The sequence below is a fragment of the Pomacea canaliculata genome, linkage group LG9 (genome assembly GCF_003073045.1).
Source record: "Pomacea canaliculata isolate SZHN2017 linkage group LG9, ASM307304v1, whole genome shotgun sequence".
NCBI classification, from domain to species: Eukaryota; Metazoa; Mollusca; class Gastropoda; order Architaenioglossa; family Ampullariidae; genus Pomacea; species Pomacea canaliculata.
Genome location: NC_037598.1, coordinates 8,385,597 through 8,406,679, shown reverse-complemented (window position 1 = coordinate 8,406,679; position 21,083 = coordinate 8,385,597). Strand labels below are relative to the sequence as shown.

Genomic DNA, 21,083 nt, shown 5'->3' with positions numbered 1-21,083 from the left:
CCCGGAGGAGCAGGCGCACGCTTATCATAATGAAGGAGGAATGTTAAATTAAAAACGATTCGGGTAAATGCTATAATTAAGATAAGAGATTGGAGGAAGTTTAAATTTTCTTTTTCGAGAAATTATGTTCCACTTGGGTATAGCTGAAAATGTCTATGAAGATTATTTTCTTCGGGTGTGATGATATGAAACTCTTTAGTTGAAGCACCTCGCTATTCCGTTTTCATGTTTGACCCTCTTAGGGTTAAATTTTGATACATTTTAGTCGACTGTTACATCTATGAGACATTTTGGCTGACATTTTTGTTGACTTAGGTGAAATGATACCTTCCTGTGTACTCCATCCGTGCTGGCCTCATAACAGGTATAAACTTCATGGTGTCGCGATTTCGCGGTGGAGGGAATCTTGACTAAGTGCATCAGGCGGTCACGTGGGACGAACTGGTCCCGGTCCACCTCAGTCAAACATGCATCCTTCATGCTCGTCGCCTTTCCACGTGTGTCCTCAACAATTTAAGTTTCGTGGACCACGAAAAACCATCAGTTAATAGTCTGCAAACCTTTCACTGGGCTCATGCAAAACGTGCAACTGAAAAGTTACTTGTTTACTTTGGACAGCATACCTTGCCGTCCTTCTTCTTGTTGTTGTTGTTTGTTTGTTTGTTTGTTTGTTTGTGTGTGTGTGCGTATTTTTTTAGGGGAGGACTGTTTGTTTTGTTTGTTTTTTTTTTTGTTTGTTTGTTGTTGTTTTTTTGTTTTGTTTTGGGTTTTTTTCTTTTTTTTTTCTTTTTTTTTGTGGTTATGATTACATGCAGTTGTTGCATACGAAGAGTTCAATTTCTACACAGAGGTTGCCCATTGAAGATAGTAATCCTGACTGGACATCCTGCAGCGATGCAGCGATAAGTTCATTAAGAGAACACCGCGAGGACGACGGCGATGTGGGGTGCAAAGATCCTCGTGCAGATCCCCCACCCGGCGTACCCGCCGAGGCGAATGCTTGCGTGTCCCATCTAGCAGCGGTCGCCGCATAGCGCCGTGCACCTGAACGCAGGTCTGCTGGGCGACATTGCTGTTGCAGCATTCCGCCGCCCCGGGTAGATCTACCCGCTTCGCGACTACCTCGACACGCAGTGGGGTCCCGGCCGTAATCTCTCTGTACGCCCACAACCGCCTCTTCAGCAAACGCAACTCCTATCCCCGCACCATCCGGAGGGATTTGCTCCCGACAATCTATTCTCTTTACCTTCAAGTTCTCTCTCTTCCCCCTTCTCCCCCATCCTTCTATCTCTCCCTTTCTCCTCCGCTCTACCCACCCATCAATCCGTCTGTCTTGTGTGTCTGTCTGTCTGGCCGGCATGGTACTCACGCGGTCCTGCTCAGCATTGTCAGAGTTCCTTCCAGTGTGGCTCCGGCCACTAGGTAATGACTTTAACGTGCCAAGAGCGCTACGCTTGATGACTTTCTAATGACAAGATAAGGAGGATTTTATCTGCACGCCAAGTAGCCCTCATTTTGTCATCCACCACCCTCCGCCCGCCTTCCTTCCTTCTTCATTCTTCCTTCATTTGTTTTATTGTTTGTTGTTGTTGTTGTCCGAATCTCATTTATTCTTTTTTTCCTTCGTTTTCAACCCTCGATTAATGCTCACGAGTCGTTGCTACTGTTTGAGCTGTCGGCGAACTTCCGGCTCTGTGGGGGGAAGTGTAAAGAACGGGGAACTCGTGCGCCGGTAGGCATGCCTGCGCCGAGTCGCTGCGTCACTGTGGTGGCGGAGGGCGCCGGTGATTTACGGGCTGACAGGGCCGCAACAAGCAGCAACACGTGGCCGCCATCATGCGCGTGGGCTCCGCGCCTCTACGCCTGAACCCGCGCACGAACGGGAGAGAAGCCGGGTAAATGAATCCATCACAGAGGCCTGCTGCTCACCTTCTTGCCATGGTGCTACAGTACATCAGCAAAAATCCGCGAATTGTGCTCTGGAATAAATAAAGTGTTATCTTATCTTCAAGAAACTTGAGAAAGTTTTAGAAAAATTGATTCAAACTGCCTGGCAGACTTTAAAGGAGAAAGAGTTCGAGGTTTGTCTGGGGCTGTCGATGGGGAAACTCCTCCTGCCCTCCTCCTGCCCACTAAAAACCGATGGGCATCTGATTTATCAGGGGAGGTAAATCTTGCAGACGGAGGAGGTTGGGTTCTGTCCTTCACATGCCGCGCCCCTGACAAGAAGAAGCTCTTTGTGTGCACTGTCCCTACGGCTGCTAGGCTAGGAGACCTTCATTAGAGAGTAAAAATAGTGAGGTCGAAGGTCAGGCTAGGCAAAACTGTAGTTTGAACATCAAGGCACATCGTCATAATTTCAGCCTCGTCTTGGTTTGGGCAAATGCCGCCCAAAGTGCAAAAGTCACAGGAAACCGATGAAACGTCCGGAACACTGGAACTCTGGTCAACATGCTGAGCTAAGCCCAGTCTTGTTTGCCAATACAAAGTCCAATACATTTGCCAATATAATGGGACTTAAGGACACGACAGAGGTTTGACGCCTCGGCACTGACCCGTTGAAGAAACGAAAAAAAGAGATGGACAGATGGATCGAAACTCAGGGACAATCGGGCGACTGACAAAAAAATAAAAAAATAAAAAAATAAAAAAATAAAAATAAATAAATAAAGGGGGACATCAAATCAATGGATATTAATTGGGAAAAAACTAGCGAAGCAAGTCACATGTTTTTAAACATTTTACCATTCACCTGCTTACCAAACTAACAGAACTCCGAGCGTTATTCATCAGATGAAGACGGTAACAGGGGAAATAACCCCACGTCCTTCGAGAAAAGGAAGTGACGCCAGGAGAGGGAGGCTCCCTTTCGCTGGAACATGAAAGGGAGAAAACTAAGCTTTGATCAAAGCAGTGGGGCGGAGGCGTGGCGTCAGACGAGCACACCGGAGCCAGAGTGTAAAGCCCGCGTTTGATGGCCCGAGCCCACCTGACCTCGCCTGGAATGTGTCGCTCCTCCAGGCCACACGGCAAAGGGCGACAGCGCCCCGCCGGTCTCGGCAGTTGCCAGCACCATCACTCCGCCATGGGAAGCGAGAACACAGCGACTTACCGTTGCTAAGAAGTGCAGAAGGAAAAGGCAGCGGATGCCCTAGAAAAGGCGGGATGGATAAATAGAGTTGTAGCTACTAGTGAAACAGGTGCTGTCCTATCTCTGTTTGTGTGTAAATGATATAAACACCCCAAAAGGTAAAACAAAAACAAAAGTACAACAAAGAAAAACTATTAAAGTACTCCCTTAGTCCTCCCTCTTTTCTGGTGACTTTGAATTTTTTAAAAAACGTATTTAAAATTGTTAACACTTAATGCAACTTGTGTAACTGATTTCGGTTTGTTACTTACCTGTTTCTTTTAGAAGTAACTTGTAAAATTTCAAGTGAATGCTGTTGAAAATAATTTAATAAGGTAATATTTTAATATTATGTTAATTGGAGGTGGGAAGTAAGTCGTTAAGCGAAAAACGCCATGTTTGTATGAATGAATCATACACTCTCGCACCTGGCTCCCTCTTTCTTTTTCTCATGTTAGGGTAAGGACTATGCGGAACAAGTACGTTTATTTCTTCTATCACCCTCATTAATAAAGAATTGTCATTGTCGTTCTCTATCAGTGTGTGTGTGTGTGTGAAAGAGAGAGAGAGATTTATACATTTGCTTACTTGTATGAGCATTTCACAGACACACGCACTCACATTTACAGACAAAAAGCATATTCATCCATTTATCAGGAAGACTACCTTCGTAGGCCAGAGACAGCGGACAGTATGTGCACCAGAAAAAAAAAACCAGAGAGCAGACGGCTCATACAACTGGTAGACAGACCAATAAAAAAAATCAACCCACCCTTTTAAGCCACACCACCACCAACGTGGAGACGCAAGTATTGTCCGATCGCGTGTGTTAAAAAAAAAAATACAGACGACGCAAAGATTAACATGCTTTCACGCGACCACAGAGGTCTCGCTTCCCACCCCGTGTACACCTAAATATTTGCAGCTTGTGGGAGAAGATTAATGAAGGCCTTGCAAAGCGGTACTACTTAAGCGGATCTTCTCGTGAGAGATAATAGCTTGAGTGGGCCCTCTAGCTTGTCCCTGATCTGCCTGAAAGGCCCTCGACAGGGTTTCGAGTGAACTGGATGACACTTTTCGACTTGTAACTGCTACGAGATATTCCCCTGGGTTATGTCTCCTTTTCTTTCCGCGGGATTGTTCAGACGGTAGATGTCTTCAGCTTGCAGTCATTTGCTGGTGGACAGAAGTTTGCTGTGTGAGTACCCCACTAACCTGTCGGTACTTTTGCTGTAGTGACCCCGACATAGACTTTTTTTGTGCCCTTTAAAGGATCTTCGGGTCTTTTAAACTAACGGCGAAGAGTCTCTGACAATTTTTGTCAATACCATGAAGACATATTCCACTCCCCACAAACTCTTCTTCTTCTCCCTCAACCAACCGTCGTCTGTTTCGATTCTACCAGTCCCACCCTCTTTTAATATAGTGTTAGAGTTTTGAAATTGAGTGTCTTGGAAACATAATTTGGAGAGTTATGATCGGATGATCGGAGCACATCCTTCAGAAATGTTCTTTACTGAAGACAGAAAGGTGTGACATGGCTAATGGGCACCGCCATACAAATAAAATCTCTGTGAAAGTAAACAGGACTTGGATGATGATGTGTCATTTGTCCTGAAAACTGGCCTGAAATGATACCTTAGTGATAAAGAAGAAGTTTTCGATTCTCCAAACGGTTTTGCTCCGTGTGCCGATATCCTTAACTCTCAACTTTTTCACACTGAGGTCACTAGCTTTTTCCGTGGGTGGTCACAAATAAAGTAATCAGATGCTAAGACATTTAGAATAAAGTATACTCGCGTGGCTGATTGTCTGACAAGCAAAAATGATCAGCTGTAATGTGTGTGTCACAGGGGATGTGAATACAGTTGATTTCGACTGTTAGAAAATGCTCATTATCTTAAATATTAAGCTGGATAGATTGATTGGTTGATTGATTGAATGATTTTGTAATTTTTATACTTATGTAATATATTATGATAGGGGAGAGAGAAAGAGAAGGAAAAAGAGAGTATATCGATATTCAACAGTGTTCAACACATTCATTTAAAAGAGAAGAAAATCATGACCGCACCTGGCAACAGCATCCGTGAGAGCAGGTACAGTGACCTCTGTGTGCAGTTAATCCAAAGGGGGATCGACACCAACCGCCACCATCTTGTGTCCTCGGCTTGGCGCTCCTGAGGGTGAGTGGCAGTGTGGAGGCGATGACTAGGGCCCACTGCAGAACATGCCTCAGATACTGGTTATCTCCACCACACTTACTGACAGAGAAACCGAACCTCTCACATACGATTACAAAACTTGTGATTTTCCAATGGATTTTGTGGTCAGTACTCTTCAAAGACCAGAAGAGGAAGCATTCGGCAATTTTTGTTAATGTCGAGATTTGATCATGATGATATTGTGTTTAGCTAAAATTTTACACAATGCGATTGTTCTCTCTTTTCTCTTTCCCTTTTTGCGTGAAGACTTGTTTGTGTGTGCGCTCGCCTGCCTGTAAATCGACTCAAACGGCGATCGAACTTCCCAAGTGCGGGTGGACAGGTTTGCATGTGTATTCAAAGTACATTAAAGAATATAACGATTTGATCTGGTTTTACTGATCACTTACACTCCACTAACTAATCATTAAATTAATGGCACAGAGTGAAAGTCTTATTGCTTTTTGAAAGACATGCTATTCTCAAATCGAATGGATGCATAACTGAAGAAAGAATAACAATAGCGACTTAAAAATTATGTTATCACATACATAGACAAAAGATGATGTTAAATAAACGCAGCACAGATTAAGTCACCTCCAAACATTCAACAAAGAAACCTGTAGAAAAAACTATTAAATTTCTTTACATTTTAAGTGTCTCGGCAATTAATACACCAGTGGGAACCACAGAAGGACAGAGAATGGGGAAAGTTCAATTTTTAAAAGCCAAGTTGTTGAGTCAGTTTGCTGAAATGAAATAATAATCTTCATTTGGCTGCTCCATCTAAAAGGCTGCAGCTGTTGTATGCCAGACACTAAACTTCCTTCGTTTAAAAAGTCACTGTAAGAAACAGAAGGCAAAAAGGCATGTTCCTGCTAACAAAATGTAAGCACACTCGGGATTATGATATAAGATAAATTCCTTTAGAAGTCGATCCTTAAACAGACTGAGTAACGCGTAGAACGAACAAAAGCTTTTGCCAGGAGAGCATGGATTAGGTCTTTATCTTAAGAAAAGAAGGTCCGATAATAGCGTCAAACGATCGCAAGCAGGGACCGAGAGAGAGAGAGACAGAGAGAAGAGACGCCCATGTAAACACGAGGTAGATGGTCTGACATGGGGAGGTGCAAAACGCAACCTGATCCGATACCTAAGGAATAATGCCAACTTCACTGTCACGACCGAAACTAAGCTTTCCTAAGCCTCTAAACTGCCTGCCTGTAGATGTGCTGCTGATAAAATTCAGCTAAGCGACTCCTGCTCGCTGAGACCCGCCTCATTGTGATGCTGAAACAACGCCTGCGGTTTTGGCTTGCCTGCCGCCGACGCCAGCTTTGGCGACACAATACAAAGTCGCACGAAAATCCCCAACAATGGTGCCAACATCGGCCGCCTTCTTTTTTTCCTTTTTTTTTTTTTTTCTATCCATGACATGCGGTCTGCCCGTCTGTCTCAACTGTCTAGGCGCGGAGGGGGTAGGGGAAGGGGATCATCATCTCAATGACAAGGGAAGCAACTGCAATACTCGATGAAGACATTCCTTGTTCTCTACCCTGAAGATTTCATTTCTCGGTGACAATGAGCTGAGACACTAATTAACTGTCACAGCTAATTTCAAGTAAACCTTTACATTAATCTACACCATATTCGCTCGCTCTCTCTCTCACATAAAATCATCATTATAACATATAAAGAAAACGTGATTGAATTGAGCATATTCCAAATTTATTAAAGTATCAGAAAACTGAATGCACAACATATATAGTATATACTGACATGACCAAATCCAGGAATATTTTCTCTTCATTTGCTGGCCATACAAAAAATGTTCTAGGCTGACAGGAAGAAGAGATACAAGTAACCAACACTACCAGCAAGATGAAATAGTCTGAAATTTTTAGGTTGAAATCAGAGACAAGTGGTCTTGTATTTCTCTTTTTACTGAAGCTAACCTGTCAGGTTTGATTTCTCCAATCTCAGGGTCTTTGCAACATGTCTTCCTCCTTGCGTTTCTAAGAGCAGTCAAAATGCTTAGCAACATAATTACGTTACATGTGAGAACCGGTACAGAATCAACTGAGAAAATAAAAACAAAAATAAAAATGCATGTAATAAAAGAGACAGATTATTTTTTAATGCATCACAAGCAAAATATTCCAAAGGGATATTGTATACATTCGGATTGAAAGTCAGCGCTAGCAAGGTTACTGCCGAATTTACATGCACGTAATGGTGCTAACCTCCTATCTCAAGTTTGTTTTATGTCAAATCTCGGCGACTAGCAAGTTTTACGGGTACATTCCCCCTCCCCAGTCCTGACAGTACAAAACAAGATGTCTGGATCGAAAGCGTTGACAGCCAATTAGAAAAAAAAAAGGAATGTCATTGCTCAAGAACTGGAAGCAAACTGTCAAAAGAAAATAAAGTAAAAAGATAACGTATGTCGGTTGTCGATATTGCGAAGGCCTTTTAATTTCACTCTTGTCGTGAGAAGACAAATATCTCGACTTCAGAGATGAATGCCATGCCGCGAAATCGAACGTACGATGATATCCGAAAGTAGTCCGTTATTTTTCACGGCGAAAGCAATCCATAACCTTTCATGGTAAAAACAGCCCATGACCTTTGGAGGCGAAAACAGACCGTTGAGCTTTCAAAGCGAAATATAGCTCATGAGCTATCGCGTGGAAAGAGCAAAGCACTTCGATCAGGACAGGGACGTGTTTATCGGTGATCATGATCTCAGTCCATCCTAGAAAGAACGAAACTACGATCGGCGATGACTACTTATCCTTCTGAACAAGGTTCAGCTCGAGAGAGATCATCTTGCATGACTTTTGTATGTAATGTACATCGAGATAAAACATACGTCCACAGGTCACCACTAGGCAATGTGAATCGTTATCACTGCAGCAGCAACTTGCCGCGTTGCTAAAAGCCATGCAGTTTTACAACAAATTGAAAAAGAAAGATGCCGACCAAGGTTTAAAGGCCTAACGCATTGACTGTCATCTATGAAAGCTCGGAAAAAGAAAACGTTTCTAAGCCTTCCGGTACCGTGAAAGTCAGTACCTTTGGCCACATGACAGTGTTAACTCAGAAAGTAATACATCTCATTGGAAGGACAAAATTGCACCCATCAGAAATATTAATAAAATGTTTTTTTTTTAAACAGACATAAAACGTATTTTGTTTCCCGAGGCAATGTCAAGTCTCAGTCGCAACAGTTCAGGAGTTTTGACATTTTTCTACATTATTAATTAGGTGAAGGAAGAAGTGTTTTCAAGTTCAAACAATGTAACTTTACAAATCTGTTTGGGTAAAAATGTTGCTGAGCTTCTCAATCAACTGTTCTTTTCTAAATTAGCAGTTCACACATTCACACACACACACACAGAGGTGCATTAATACAGTAGTCGATACTCAAGTTTCGCTCCCCTTCAGGCATTAATTCAATACACTCAAAAAGGACTACAATATGTAAGAAATGTATCAATCATTCAGCCTCAAATATCAGCACATATTTGGATGACCGATGGCCTGATAGGAGAAAGGATGAATAGTTTGTGGAAATGTGAACTTTTTTACTGCATTTTAGTATCAGCAGTCAAATCAGTAACGGCTTACGTGCACAAATTATAGGTAAGAGAAACCAAGCATGTCAGCGTGAAACTAGCAAAACTGGAATGATAAATAAACCATAAATATACTCAAAATAAGAAATCATTTAAAGCAAGCTTTTTGTTCTCTTACCAACATAAGCATTCATTTCCTTGCCCAACACATCATAGCTTTTAATCTCCACTTCTTCTTTTCTCCTTCATTTTTACTTTTCCTTTTCCTTTCTGGTCTTGGTAACCGTAAAATATATCTGTAAAAACAAATGTTGCTACAATAATACTGACATTGCAGTTCTGTGACTTGAATGAAACTGTTTAAAATGCTTCTTATCCATTGCACTCTTCCCTCCACACACATCATAATACGGCTGAGACTAAGACAGATCTCTCCTTCAATGTTAATATAGTTCTACTCGCAGGTATTGATCATATGGTATATTTCAAAGGTATATTTCTCCTATTTCCTCCTACTAGTCTATGCATCTACGTACCTACATATGCACAATGTGAACAGTAACAGAAATGTGGTATTTCACCTAAAAATTGATACAGTATTTGATTAACATCATGATTGCATACACAAGTGTACTCTGGTTAATATTTGCAGGTTTGATACTGGTCTTTATCACTGTGGAATGTATAATTTCACCTGTAGATTTAACTCTTTCCCTATCCTCTCAATATCCCCTTTCACCTTAAGAAAAGCCTCACTTTCTCACTGGTCACACAGCTGAGAAAAGAAGATAAAAGATCCTGTTTCTACTGGCAAGAAAAGCATACATCACATTTTCTGACGTTCTACCACTTCACTACTACAAAAGCCTCAAAACTACCAGTATGAAAAACATCCACAGCACTAATACATCTGTCTCTCCAACCCTGATTTATAGTTTTGTAGTTTTCAATAAGTTAACACCTCCCCATGACTGTAGGCGGTGCTCTAATTTATTAAAATTTAGCCACTAAATTGATTTTTGAATCAGCAAAACAGTCTACAGCAGAATACATAAGACAAATACATTGAAGATAAAAAAAATAGGAACAAAGCAATGAAAGGGGTTGGGTGCATAGGAGATAAGTCACAGCAACATGAAAAAAACAATATACCATCCTTCTTTATACTTGTACAATCCTGTGTTAAAAAGAAATTAGCAAAACATTCAAACCCATCTGTTGACTGAAAGAAAATCCTGATGCACCAAAACAATTTGCAACATTTGTCCCTGCATGTAAGCTAGCAGACCACAAGCAACTCGGAAAACTGCCCATCCTTTCAACAGTACTCTAGGAGACACAATTTCTTCGCAAAGAATACAGAACATTTTGACTGCATTTCTCATGCAGCAACTCCTGAAAGGAACTGAATCATAGTGAACCACACGACAGAACTTTTTTTACCTTGTGTAACTATATTGTATTTTCCTACAAGCTAGGAATGTAGCACAGAAGTAATATTACCAAAAAATGTCGATAGATTACAGCCATATTCTGAAGTTCAGATTATGTTTCAGTTTTTTATGCAACAGAGGCAAATCATCTACACAGGCAAACTTTGCCACGTGGAAGACTCCTCCAGATGGTCATAATGATGTACAGATTTTTACTAAAATGATCTGGATGGCCTTCACTAACCCACAACAAGTATCTCTTATCTGAATACCTTAATAAATGAGCAAATGAACAATTAAGAAAGAAAATAGTTACGTTATCTATATAATCTCAGGTCATTTATTCCAAGCTCATTTAATTTATTCTGGTCAAATTTAGAGGCTTTTTTATTGTACGGTGCACATAATTTGTAACTGTTCTGTAAGACAATACAAAGGTTTTTTTCACAAAAAAATTAACAGCCAAGTACATGTTTGAAAGACAATCTGACAGTCAGATCTGATGAGAACTAAGCCATCATCAGAAAATAAATATGGGTGAAGATGAGATAAGTAGTACTTCTATATCTCTTTAATAAAAAATGTCGGTTTTATCAAAGCAGGACAAAAATCAATGGGTCTTGTTCAAGTAAGATTCTCATTCTTGCACTGGTTATGAAATGATAATGTTATGCTGTGACTTAATTCATTAATTAAAGGCAAAATGTAAGGCATAAAGTTTTGATGTACCGAAAAAAAACTCAACCAACACAAACCTTGAACAACAAAATGTCATAAACAAGTCTCCATATCTTATAAATTAAGTATACTGAATGACTAAACCTTATAAAGGTTCATTTACAAAAAATGAGTGAAATGTGTTCAAGAGATATGGTGAGATGAACTGAAGTGATCTCACATGATCTAGTGGAATGTCAGTCATCACATTCTTTTTTCTAGATGTCACCTTTATTGATTTACATCTGACTGAAACTTATACTGTCACTTGTCGGCCTTGTGATTTGCTAATAATAAAATTTAAAACCTGCCTGTCATCTCAAAATGACCTTGCTTACAACAAACTGTCACATGCAAAATAAACAACACCTCAAAAGTAAATTTCTTCATGACATAATTTGGTACAGTTTATAAAGACACAACACTGTATGGCGATGTGTCATAAAGGTCTAGTCACTAATCGTGACAATCTTGCATCTTTACATTAGTATTGGCTCAGCCAATCATTACACTGCTGAGTTCAGCTACTGCTACTTAAAGCTATTTCACAAGACTCATGCATCACTTATCACAGTAACTGTACATTAAAGTGAGAAATTTTGACTTTTGCATCAGTGTTTTAACACATTTATACATTAAAAAAATTGCTTTCAATACAAAATACATTTTACAAAGCAGCTAACGTCAAAACTCAAAGGTCACTTTTTCAAAATGTTAAGCATGTCAAGGAAACTGTACTTTAGTTTACAAAAAAACATTCGCAGATTTTGTTTTACATACTGTTTCCTGGACATGCAGTTTTAAAAAAATGCTCTAGTCTGTTCCATGCTTTTCAAGATTTTAATAAAATTATACACCCTCTAGTTTTGGGTCCTGAACTGCCTTTAAAAAAAATTATCTCCCATTTTCATTCCTGATCACATCTGCTATGAATTCCCCTGGTTCTACAAATCTAGATTATCATATGTAAAATAATGAATAATTTGTTAGCCCTCATCCAGACTGGATGTTCTTCAGCAAACATCACTGAACCAGACAACACTCTGGCAACCATATTCTCATTTTAACCAAGTAGACAAAGTAATCAGCTGATCAAAAAAATTTTTAATGTGGTTAATGACCACCAAGTAATTCTAATCACAGAAAAAAAAAAATCTATGACCAAATGCCACAAATAAGAGGCTTGATAGTGAAGTCTGGATTTTCATACTATCCATCAGCTTCATAATAAGAAACAGATCAAGTTCAAAAGATCTAAATTTCCACTAGCTTTGTCCAGAGGAACCCTCAAGTTAATCATTTTAACAGCTTTTGACAATGACCTGACAAGGGGTCTCATCAAAATTAGCGTCCCACAAGATCGAATCCAATTGACTAATACTTTTCTTCATTACTTCTGAAAAAAGTACTGTGCATTTCAAGGCAACAGCTGATGTTCATCTTCATCATCACAAACAGCTTTTAACTTCTTAATAAGTTTTTAAAAGAAAAGGTTACAAAGAAATTGACTAAACCACACCCATCCTCTATTCAACTGTGTGAAAGAATATGATCAAAAAATCTAACTACACATGTTTTGAACATTTATAATTTATAACTAATCTAATTTTATGTTGAAAATAAATGATCACATTGCCCAGCATGATCTGTGAGAGAGACTGCAAATCCAATCTATTGTTTTCAAAAATAATGTCTGTAGAAAACTCAAAAAGCCAAGAGATTTTTTTTAAAATTCTCATACTAGTTAAACTGTGAAAGAAAACAGCTAAATTTTCAAGATTAATAATTTTACTGGAACCTTGAGGTATAATTTGTTTTGCAATAAAGCAAGCCTATGGCTTTCCATAATCATCACGTTTTCTGATCACTTTCAGCGACAGAAGTGGAAGGTTTGCTGCACTTTATTACTTCCCACAATCAAGATTTTCTTCTTGGCAGATATTTACGACAGTCTATAGATAAGTCTATAACTTTATATATATTCATGGAAAATTACTATGGATTCTTGCTTGCTTGTTTTTTTATTGGTTTTTTTTTTTTTTTTTTTGTCAAGGCAGGTAAAAGCAATTAAAAAAACTTATAAAACAAAAAAAATGACAAATTGTTTAAAAAAAACAGAATGGTTGCGTTTTTCTTACTTTATTTCAAATTTGTCTGCTCCCAAAAGAAGGCTGCAGTGCCAAATATTGAGTACAAAAAAAGGAATACTGTATTGCTTTCAAAGTGGGATTTTTCCACTTGATGCTACTAATTTGACACAGGATTCTGTTTTATAAGCACCTCTTCAGTAAGCCTCCCACTCTTTTTCTCTGAAAGACAGTTCATAATTTGTAAAGTAGAAACAAAAGCTTCAGTTACTAATAATGCCAAATATAGGCAAGACTACATAACTATTGGTATCCTGATGGTTTACTCCCTGGAGAATCCTCAGTAGGAGAATTGGGTATGCTGGGTGGTGGTCTGATGATAACCCGCTCATCCTCCACATCAGCCACGATGCCATGCTCTCTCAGCAACTCAACAGTGTTGGCAACACCTTGAAGTTTCAGGGCACGTATGAACTCTATGTTCTCTCGATTCCTCTCACAAAGGTTACGCACTGCCATAATGGTCCACTGGGTAATGACTGAACACGGTTAAGGTTAAAGTCTAAAATGTCAAAGATACACTCAAGATTCACTCACCCATAGCCTAATTGCACAAACCATTAATTGCAGAAAAATATATTATCTAAAATACAAAATAGCTAAATTTACTATTGCTATTTTAAAGTCTGTAAGTTATCTTACTTGTTGTTTAGTAACTGATCTGCAAAAAATGGCAAGAACATTAAATATAAATAAGGCAACTTTGACACTAAAAGAGGTTGTAGGTTCTCAACTGTAGGTTGAGAAGGGAAGTCAATGGGTCTAACATCGCCAAAACATCAATGATCTAAAGATATAATGCAGGGCTTCTGCTAAGGCTAAATTCTTTGGGGTCCCAGGGACCCCTTCATCAGATTTTTGAGGGGTCCCAGGCTAACTCTAAGGGGTCCCTTTCCAATGTGAAAAAAAAAAAAATCAACAAATCAACATACTTTGCTTAACTACCTTTCAAGCACACAAAGCACTGTAATGTCTAGTCAGAAACGGCGAGATTTCTGTGCCATGAAGTCTGTGCAAGCATCTGTGATGAGCTTATGCTCACTGTACTTGGGGTGCTCAATTTCTTTCCGTTTCTGAGACGATGATTTTAACCATGCTGTCAACGACATCTTGGAAATAAGTTAATGGCACTCTTCCCGGTAAGGGAAAAAACTCAGTGCAAGGCAAGTAACTGTCACCTTGTAGCAGACGACAATAGATTGGGCTACGATGTCAGACACTACACTTACCCAATTTTGTATCTGTTCTTCGCCAAATTTGAAGGGGTCTCCTGGGACCCATTGACGAAAATTGAAGGGGTCCTCCGAACTTTTAATGCGTACTGTACGCAATTTTTTGTGTAAGCAGAAGCCCTGTAGGATGTATGTCTTTAATACTTGAAAGAAAAAGGATACAGGGATTGCGATCATCAACGATAGTTTGCTCTAGAATGAGTGGAATGCCATTCAACATGCGAACCTGCAAAAAAAAAGTAGATTTCAGAGTTTTTCTCAACATAAGTGACATCAGCTTGTGACCAAATAAAAAAATTGCTTTTTACAGCACTTTGTAAAGATTGAAATTAAACAGATTTTAAAAAATTCTTTTAGAATTTGTAATATTCATATAAAACAGTACCAGGTTCTGATTGTCCAAGTTTCTGAAGACCATGTTGCCAATGATCCGCATAAGATCCCGGCGCAGCCCATATGCAGGGTGGTTGCGGTCAATGTCTGTGTCGCTGCTCGTCTTCGTCAACACTGCCAGTGGAGCAGAACCTCTCCTTTCCAGCCTCATGTATGTCCCGTAAAAGATCTATCCATAATTACATGCACTTTTATATACCCATAATGCTATTCCTCATATTTCTAGAATTAAATAAAACACACATGCGCATAAGACCATTTATATATTACGGTGTATTGAGGGAAGTACAGAATCTATCATACACTTATAATCACTGCCTACAGAGATGCAGTGTATCTCTACGATCTTGAGGCCAAAACAAGACAAAAACCCAAATGAAAAACTAAACCCTGGTTATCACTGCCAACTATAAAGTAAGAAAATCTTGGCCAAAGTGATCAACTATAAGTTAATTGCCTTATTCACACGTACATTGGCTTAGGGGTAAGAAAGTTCTATTACATGAGGGTGAACAATTTCAAAACCTATCATACTAATAAATAACGGTCAGATCAACTATATTAGTTATCAGTAAAATCAAAATGTTTTGCAAACAAAGAAAATAAAATGAGAAAAGAAACCAAACCATAAGAAATAAATATTTTTTGAAATGCATTTAGAAAGGGTTTAATAGAAGGGTTTAATAGAACTGCCAATTTCTTTGGATAAGTTTCAAACTTTGATAAAACTTCTAAACCCTCAGAAGCCAATTTCTAATGAAGGGGATGTAATTTGAAGCTATGAATCTAGCCATGCATTTTCTTCCCATTGCAATAGTACATCTCATGCTTGTGTAACGTATCCTTGCAAATAAGCTGAATATATTGATCAAATTACAAATATTGTGACTATGACATTACCAACTGCAAAACGTAACAATTTTGGTGTATCTTGTAGTCTGTTGTAGCTATCAAAAGCAGTGACAATGGACAGAACTTCAAGCTCTTTGACCAACACCAATAATCCCTGCAAATAAAAATAAATAACCGATGATTACAGTGATGCATTTTTGTATTCTGTAAAAAATAATTTATGTTGATAGTGCTTAATATTATGCGAATAGAATTTTATCCAGTAAATGAGCCAAATCTCAAGGTCTTGGTGAGAATCACAGTTTTGCCATATGTATCAGCAAATTCTGGCTTTCTACATAAAGCTCACATGACATTTTTCTCAGATATTTATCTAATATTGTTTTCATACCTTTGAGGGATATCCATTCCTGTTTTTTCCCTTATCAATATTTCACCCATATTGCATTTTCAGCTTGGTGATATGTGTGTGTATCACATTCTGTTAAAGACTCAATTACTCTAAAGCCTATTCCCAGTTTGTTACTACTACCAAGAGCAAAACATCTCTCTTTGCCCCAAAGCTTTATTTAACTACCTTAGCAAAGTAGGTTCATGCTTTGACCAAAACTTCCCTTTTACTATGTTAGAAATATTTTGGTTCATACACATAGCTAGATTTACACAATGAACATAGGGAAAAAACTATCTTCAAATAAGTAACATGCATAATTCAAATGAAACTTTCATTGAACATTTACATATTTTGTGCATATTTCGATAAGAAGTGTGCTTTCTGGAAATGACACTATATATGACACTGTGTACCTTTAATACTCTTTCAGTTTTTTTCTTATTAGAGATATAATAATAACAAGCACATCTATTCAGCGCCTTTTCCCAGCATCAGCCGGACTCAAAGCACTTAAAATTGAAGCATGCAAGCACACCTTTTTTTTGCAGTCCTTTGCTCCTTGAGGAGTAACAAGGACTAAACTAAAGCACATCTTTTAAAGGTGATATATCTTTATGAATACACATGCAAGCCAATGCATAGCAGAATAGAAATGAATAAAATCTACTATAATATTTACTCCAAAAGAAAGAATGCCTCCAGAAATATTTTTAACATTCCTCTTATGTGACATATGCCTGTGACTGATCCAGTTAGTTTTAGAGTGGTATGTGAAAAATGTTTGAAAGTATACAACATTCTCTGAAAAATCTTTGGAGTCTATAAACTAAACTCTGTATTTGAAATATCAGACCTTGAGAAAATCACTCAGCATACACTTGCACAGTCTTTCTAGAACAATTCTACTTACTTCATTGTGGCCAGCATCTTTGTACTTGAGCTTCTGAAACTCAGCTCGTTCATCACTCACACGGTTAGCGAGGAAGATCAAGTTACTCTTGCATACTGGCAAGTCGGAATTGTCTGCTACTTCAGATGGTGCAAGGGTTGTGGTAGCACCCAAATTTTTTTCCCAATCCAGCAAGCGTGATTTTAATATTTCTAGCACAAAAAGCCTGTTGAAGAAAATGCCCATAATTCAGTCTCACATATTTTCACTATTTGTTTGTTGTGTATGCTTCTCAATCTGTGATGCCACTTGTGCATGCTAGGAAGTGTGCATATACAGTGTAGGGCAATTAAGCCATGGTCCAGTAATCCACGAATTTGCTTAAGCTGCACAAAATGCTTGGATCCCAATTTTGTTAAACTACGGATTGTACGGACTGGACATGGCCTCTAAAACACTCGAGACAAGTGTTGACAGCTGTCATTTTGGCAATGTCCGTGATTGACATGCTATGCACTATTGCAGATTAAATATTTAAATGCCTTCAAGGAGGTATTTATAGAAAGATTAGTCTTTTATCAATAAACAATAAAATAACTTACAATGAAATTCAAATATTAATCTGTTTTATCCACACTGAGTGTCAGCGTTATGGAGGCCACCATTGTAACAGATTCACATCTTACAATGCTACAAAGTTAAGAGAAAGAATTGTGATAAAAAATTATTTTTTCATTTTTATTGTAATTTATGCATTATCAAAAAATATTCAAGCTGGAGTTAAGCAGTTTGGACCCCAATCACTGCAGTTTAATGGCCCAACAATGTATATGTAGCTAGTGTCTCTAAAAGTCATGAACATGCAAACAGACATCCACACACATATCTCTCTTACCTCTCTTTGGGCTCTAATTTGCAGTACAGACCATCAAACAATTTTGTCACCTTCAGCATTTGTTCCACCGCAAGCATCCTTAAAATAGAAACATTAAATTTCCACATTTCTTATAATCTATCGTTCTTTACCTAATTTCTGCAGTTGTTGACTGCATCAGCATTATTAAGGTATCAATAATTGTGCACAAAAGCTATTACTATCTTACATCTTCAGCCTGTTACATTTCTTCTATAAGAGACAGCCTTTATTCTGTTTTATTTCAGTTTCCCCTGGGGATCAATAAAGTTGTATTGCATCATAAAAAAAAGACATAAAAAACAGTTAAAACAACAGCTAGTGACAGACTTTTTCTTGTAAGCTGTTTTTTTCTATGATATTTCACTTGCATCCCAACTTTACAAGTAACAAAGATTTACTACACATTATTCAAGCTAACAGTTTGACTCACCCATTTTCTATATTTTCACGTTCCATACAGCTTGAACAACAAGCCGTAAAGTAAGGTTATTGTTCTGATCATCAAGAAAGAAGTGGTTGGCCCTGGAGTATGCCAGAATACAGTTGCGTACAATGAAGCAAGTGCAGTTGAGCAGTCTATCACTACTAACCTCATTTTTCAGTATGCGCCTGCAGAAAAATAATCATAAAGTCAATAGTCAATACACCCAAGCCCTAACTAAATGAAGTGCAATATTCTGCCATTTAAAACTTTATTCTAGTAGTGCCCAACCTTTTCTCGCCTGAAGGCTGCCCTGGACATGATATAAAATCTTGTGGGCAAGAACATGGTGGTTTTGCCAGAATCATGACGTTAAAAATTATGTTGGGTCTGGTTCAAATGAGTGGGCCATTAGGTTGGGCACCCCTGCTTTATTTTCATGCATGTTATGTTATTCTTCCAACACATCTTTTGTAGCAACAAACAATCGGTTCACTACTTATAAACTACAAACTTTTCATCATGGAAAGTATGCTAATTGCATATCAAAGATCCCAACATCCAAAATTAAATCAGTTTCTTTGTTTCGTACAAAGACTGATGAAGTCACTGTAGCCATAACATGGGATGTCAACATTACTGGTATCTTTAAGTGTTGGATAAACTTTATTATGTCCTTAAACGAACACTACAATCACTACAAATTCTATTTACAATATGCTCAGAAACTCATACAAAATAAGGTATAACAAATTAGTTATTAGACAGATCATACATTATCTCTCTGCACAATGAAAACTGACATTCTGACCATAGATCTGCTTGGAATACTCATCTGCGAATGAAAAAAAAAACAGAGTAGGAAAAATAATTTCTTATTATTACATGATGTCAAGATCTATTTTGATGTACTCACAAGAACTGACAATGGAAGTAGTCCCACACATAAACTCGGCTGTCTACACTGCTGTGACCAGAGGTGGCATTACAAAGAAATTGCACAGCAATACACAGTATTAGATCTCCTTCATCGTCACTATGACGTTCAAACACTGCGTCCAAAAGCTTGCGAAACTCAGCAAGAAAATCTAAGTTCGATCCTAGAGCATCTTGAAGCTGAAAGAAAAATGTCTTATTTAAAGAAAGCTATGATCAATTTTTTTCCTTTGCTTTTTGCCTAGTTGTACATGAAATTAATATCCTCGTCAGAATCACAGATTTTATTACACATGAAAAAAAATACTAATACTTACATCAGCATAAGTATATTAATTAATTAAGACAATTAATATTCTGTAAATCTAACAAGAAGTTTTTAATGTTTTCTTTCAGTTGTTGACATACCAATCTGTTACTGGCCCAACAGTTCCGCAAGCACCTGAAGAAAGCTAGAAGTGCTTGTCTGTAATCACTTTTGCTGAGTGCTTGTTGCTGTTCTTGTTTTCGCCAAAATTCCGCCATGACATAATTGATGTTTTTCATGAATTCTTCTATATCCTTTATGCTGTCAAATAAACATGCTTATTATACTGTGCAAAACTGAGAGTAAAATGGAATTACAATGCTAATTATGTGCATTGTATGGATAATTATTATTTTCTATTGCTTAGTAATAATATGAACTTTTCTCTAATATAATGTAGATAAGATGTAACTGATTATGGGCGGTCCATGACAGAGTGGTTTTTTTTTATATGATACCTAAGAATCAAATTGCTATTACATGCCACAACTAAGCTGCACACCACTTAGTGAAATTCATATTCATTGTATTATTTTATATGTCTTGTGTAAACTATGATTAATGTGGTAATAATGAAACTAATTCCCACAGTATAAATGTTCAAATGTGATTGAATAGCTAAACATGTATTTAATCTTTAATTATTATTTGCTGCTTTTCATAGTAAGCAGTTACCACAACTGTTTTTAGATGAACAGCCATAACTTAAATTTTCACATATGCCTCTAAGGTAAGTTTCTTCTGTAAATGAAAATGTTTACTGATGATAATAATAAGGCCATATGCATCACACCATTAAATGGACATTGTTCTTCCTGCTTGAGCTATAATTTACAACAAACTATTACACTAAAACTTCTGCCTCGTTCGTGTGATTTCTAGTGCTTCCACCAACATTTTGTAACCTATCACTTTGTTTGTAGACTATAAGTTTGAAATTGCATCATTTTTTTGCATCTATTTAGTGGTCTATTTATTACAAAAACCAGAATTTGATGGCACATTGCGTGAAAGGTTAACAAGTTTCTAAGTAATTATTATTCGTGGAAAACATCTGATTTGGTCAAAAAGGTGCTCATTTTTTGTAAAATAACAGTGTTATTAACACACATTCATCGATTTATCACAGATCCGACATCGGTGTTTCAATCACTATTTCTGCCGTTAAATACGTGAAAAATATATTTCTATCTATATTTCATATAGCATAAAGTACTTGACATGAAAAAAATCCCTAGATGTCTAAGGATGACCCTACTTTACAAGGGTTACTCCTGCGATGCAGTTAATTCTAAATGGTTATGACAGAACTCAGCGAATTAATGAGCATGACTTACCTGCTTTCATTCCCTGTATTTTTGTTTAGATTTGCAAATTCTTCAGCAACCTGTTGTATGTCAAGTTCTGCTGCTGCAAAAGATCCAAGAGTTAGGTTTACAATGCAACTTTCCAGTTTATCTATCAACTTTTGGGTGCTCATTTTCTCGAATGTAGCTTGAAAGCGTCTGCTCTATCGGCTTTTCAAACGAGAGTG

At 37.9% G+C, this 21,083-nt stretch overlaps 1 protein-coding gene across 1 annotated transcript; it reads right to left on the bottom strand.

Annotated features, from left to right (window-relative positions):
* Positions 1 to 14,914: 14,914 nt before the first annotated feature.
* Positions 14,915 to 21,076, bottom strand: LOC112572134 (ataxin-10-like). The gene is made up of 8 exons (XM_025251688.1): positions 20,887 to 21,076; positions 19,651 to 19,810; positions 19,223 to 19,422; positions 18,316 to 18,494; positions 17,865 to 17,942; positions 16,991 to 17,195; positions 15,735 to 15,840; positions 14,915 to 15,003 (listed from the first exon to the last, which is right to left on the bottom strand). The coding sequence occupies exons 4-8, from the start codon at positions 18,339 to 18,341 to the stop codon at positions 14,915 to 14,917; spliced, it is 504 nt and encodes a 167-aa protein (XP_025107473.1). The 5' UTR covers positions 18,342 to 18,494; positions 19,223 to 19,422; positions 19,651 to 19,810; positions 20,887 to 21,076.
* Between the last annotated feature and the right edge of the window lie 7 nt (positions 21,077 to 21,083).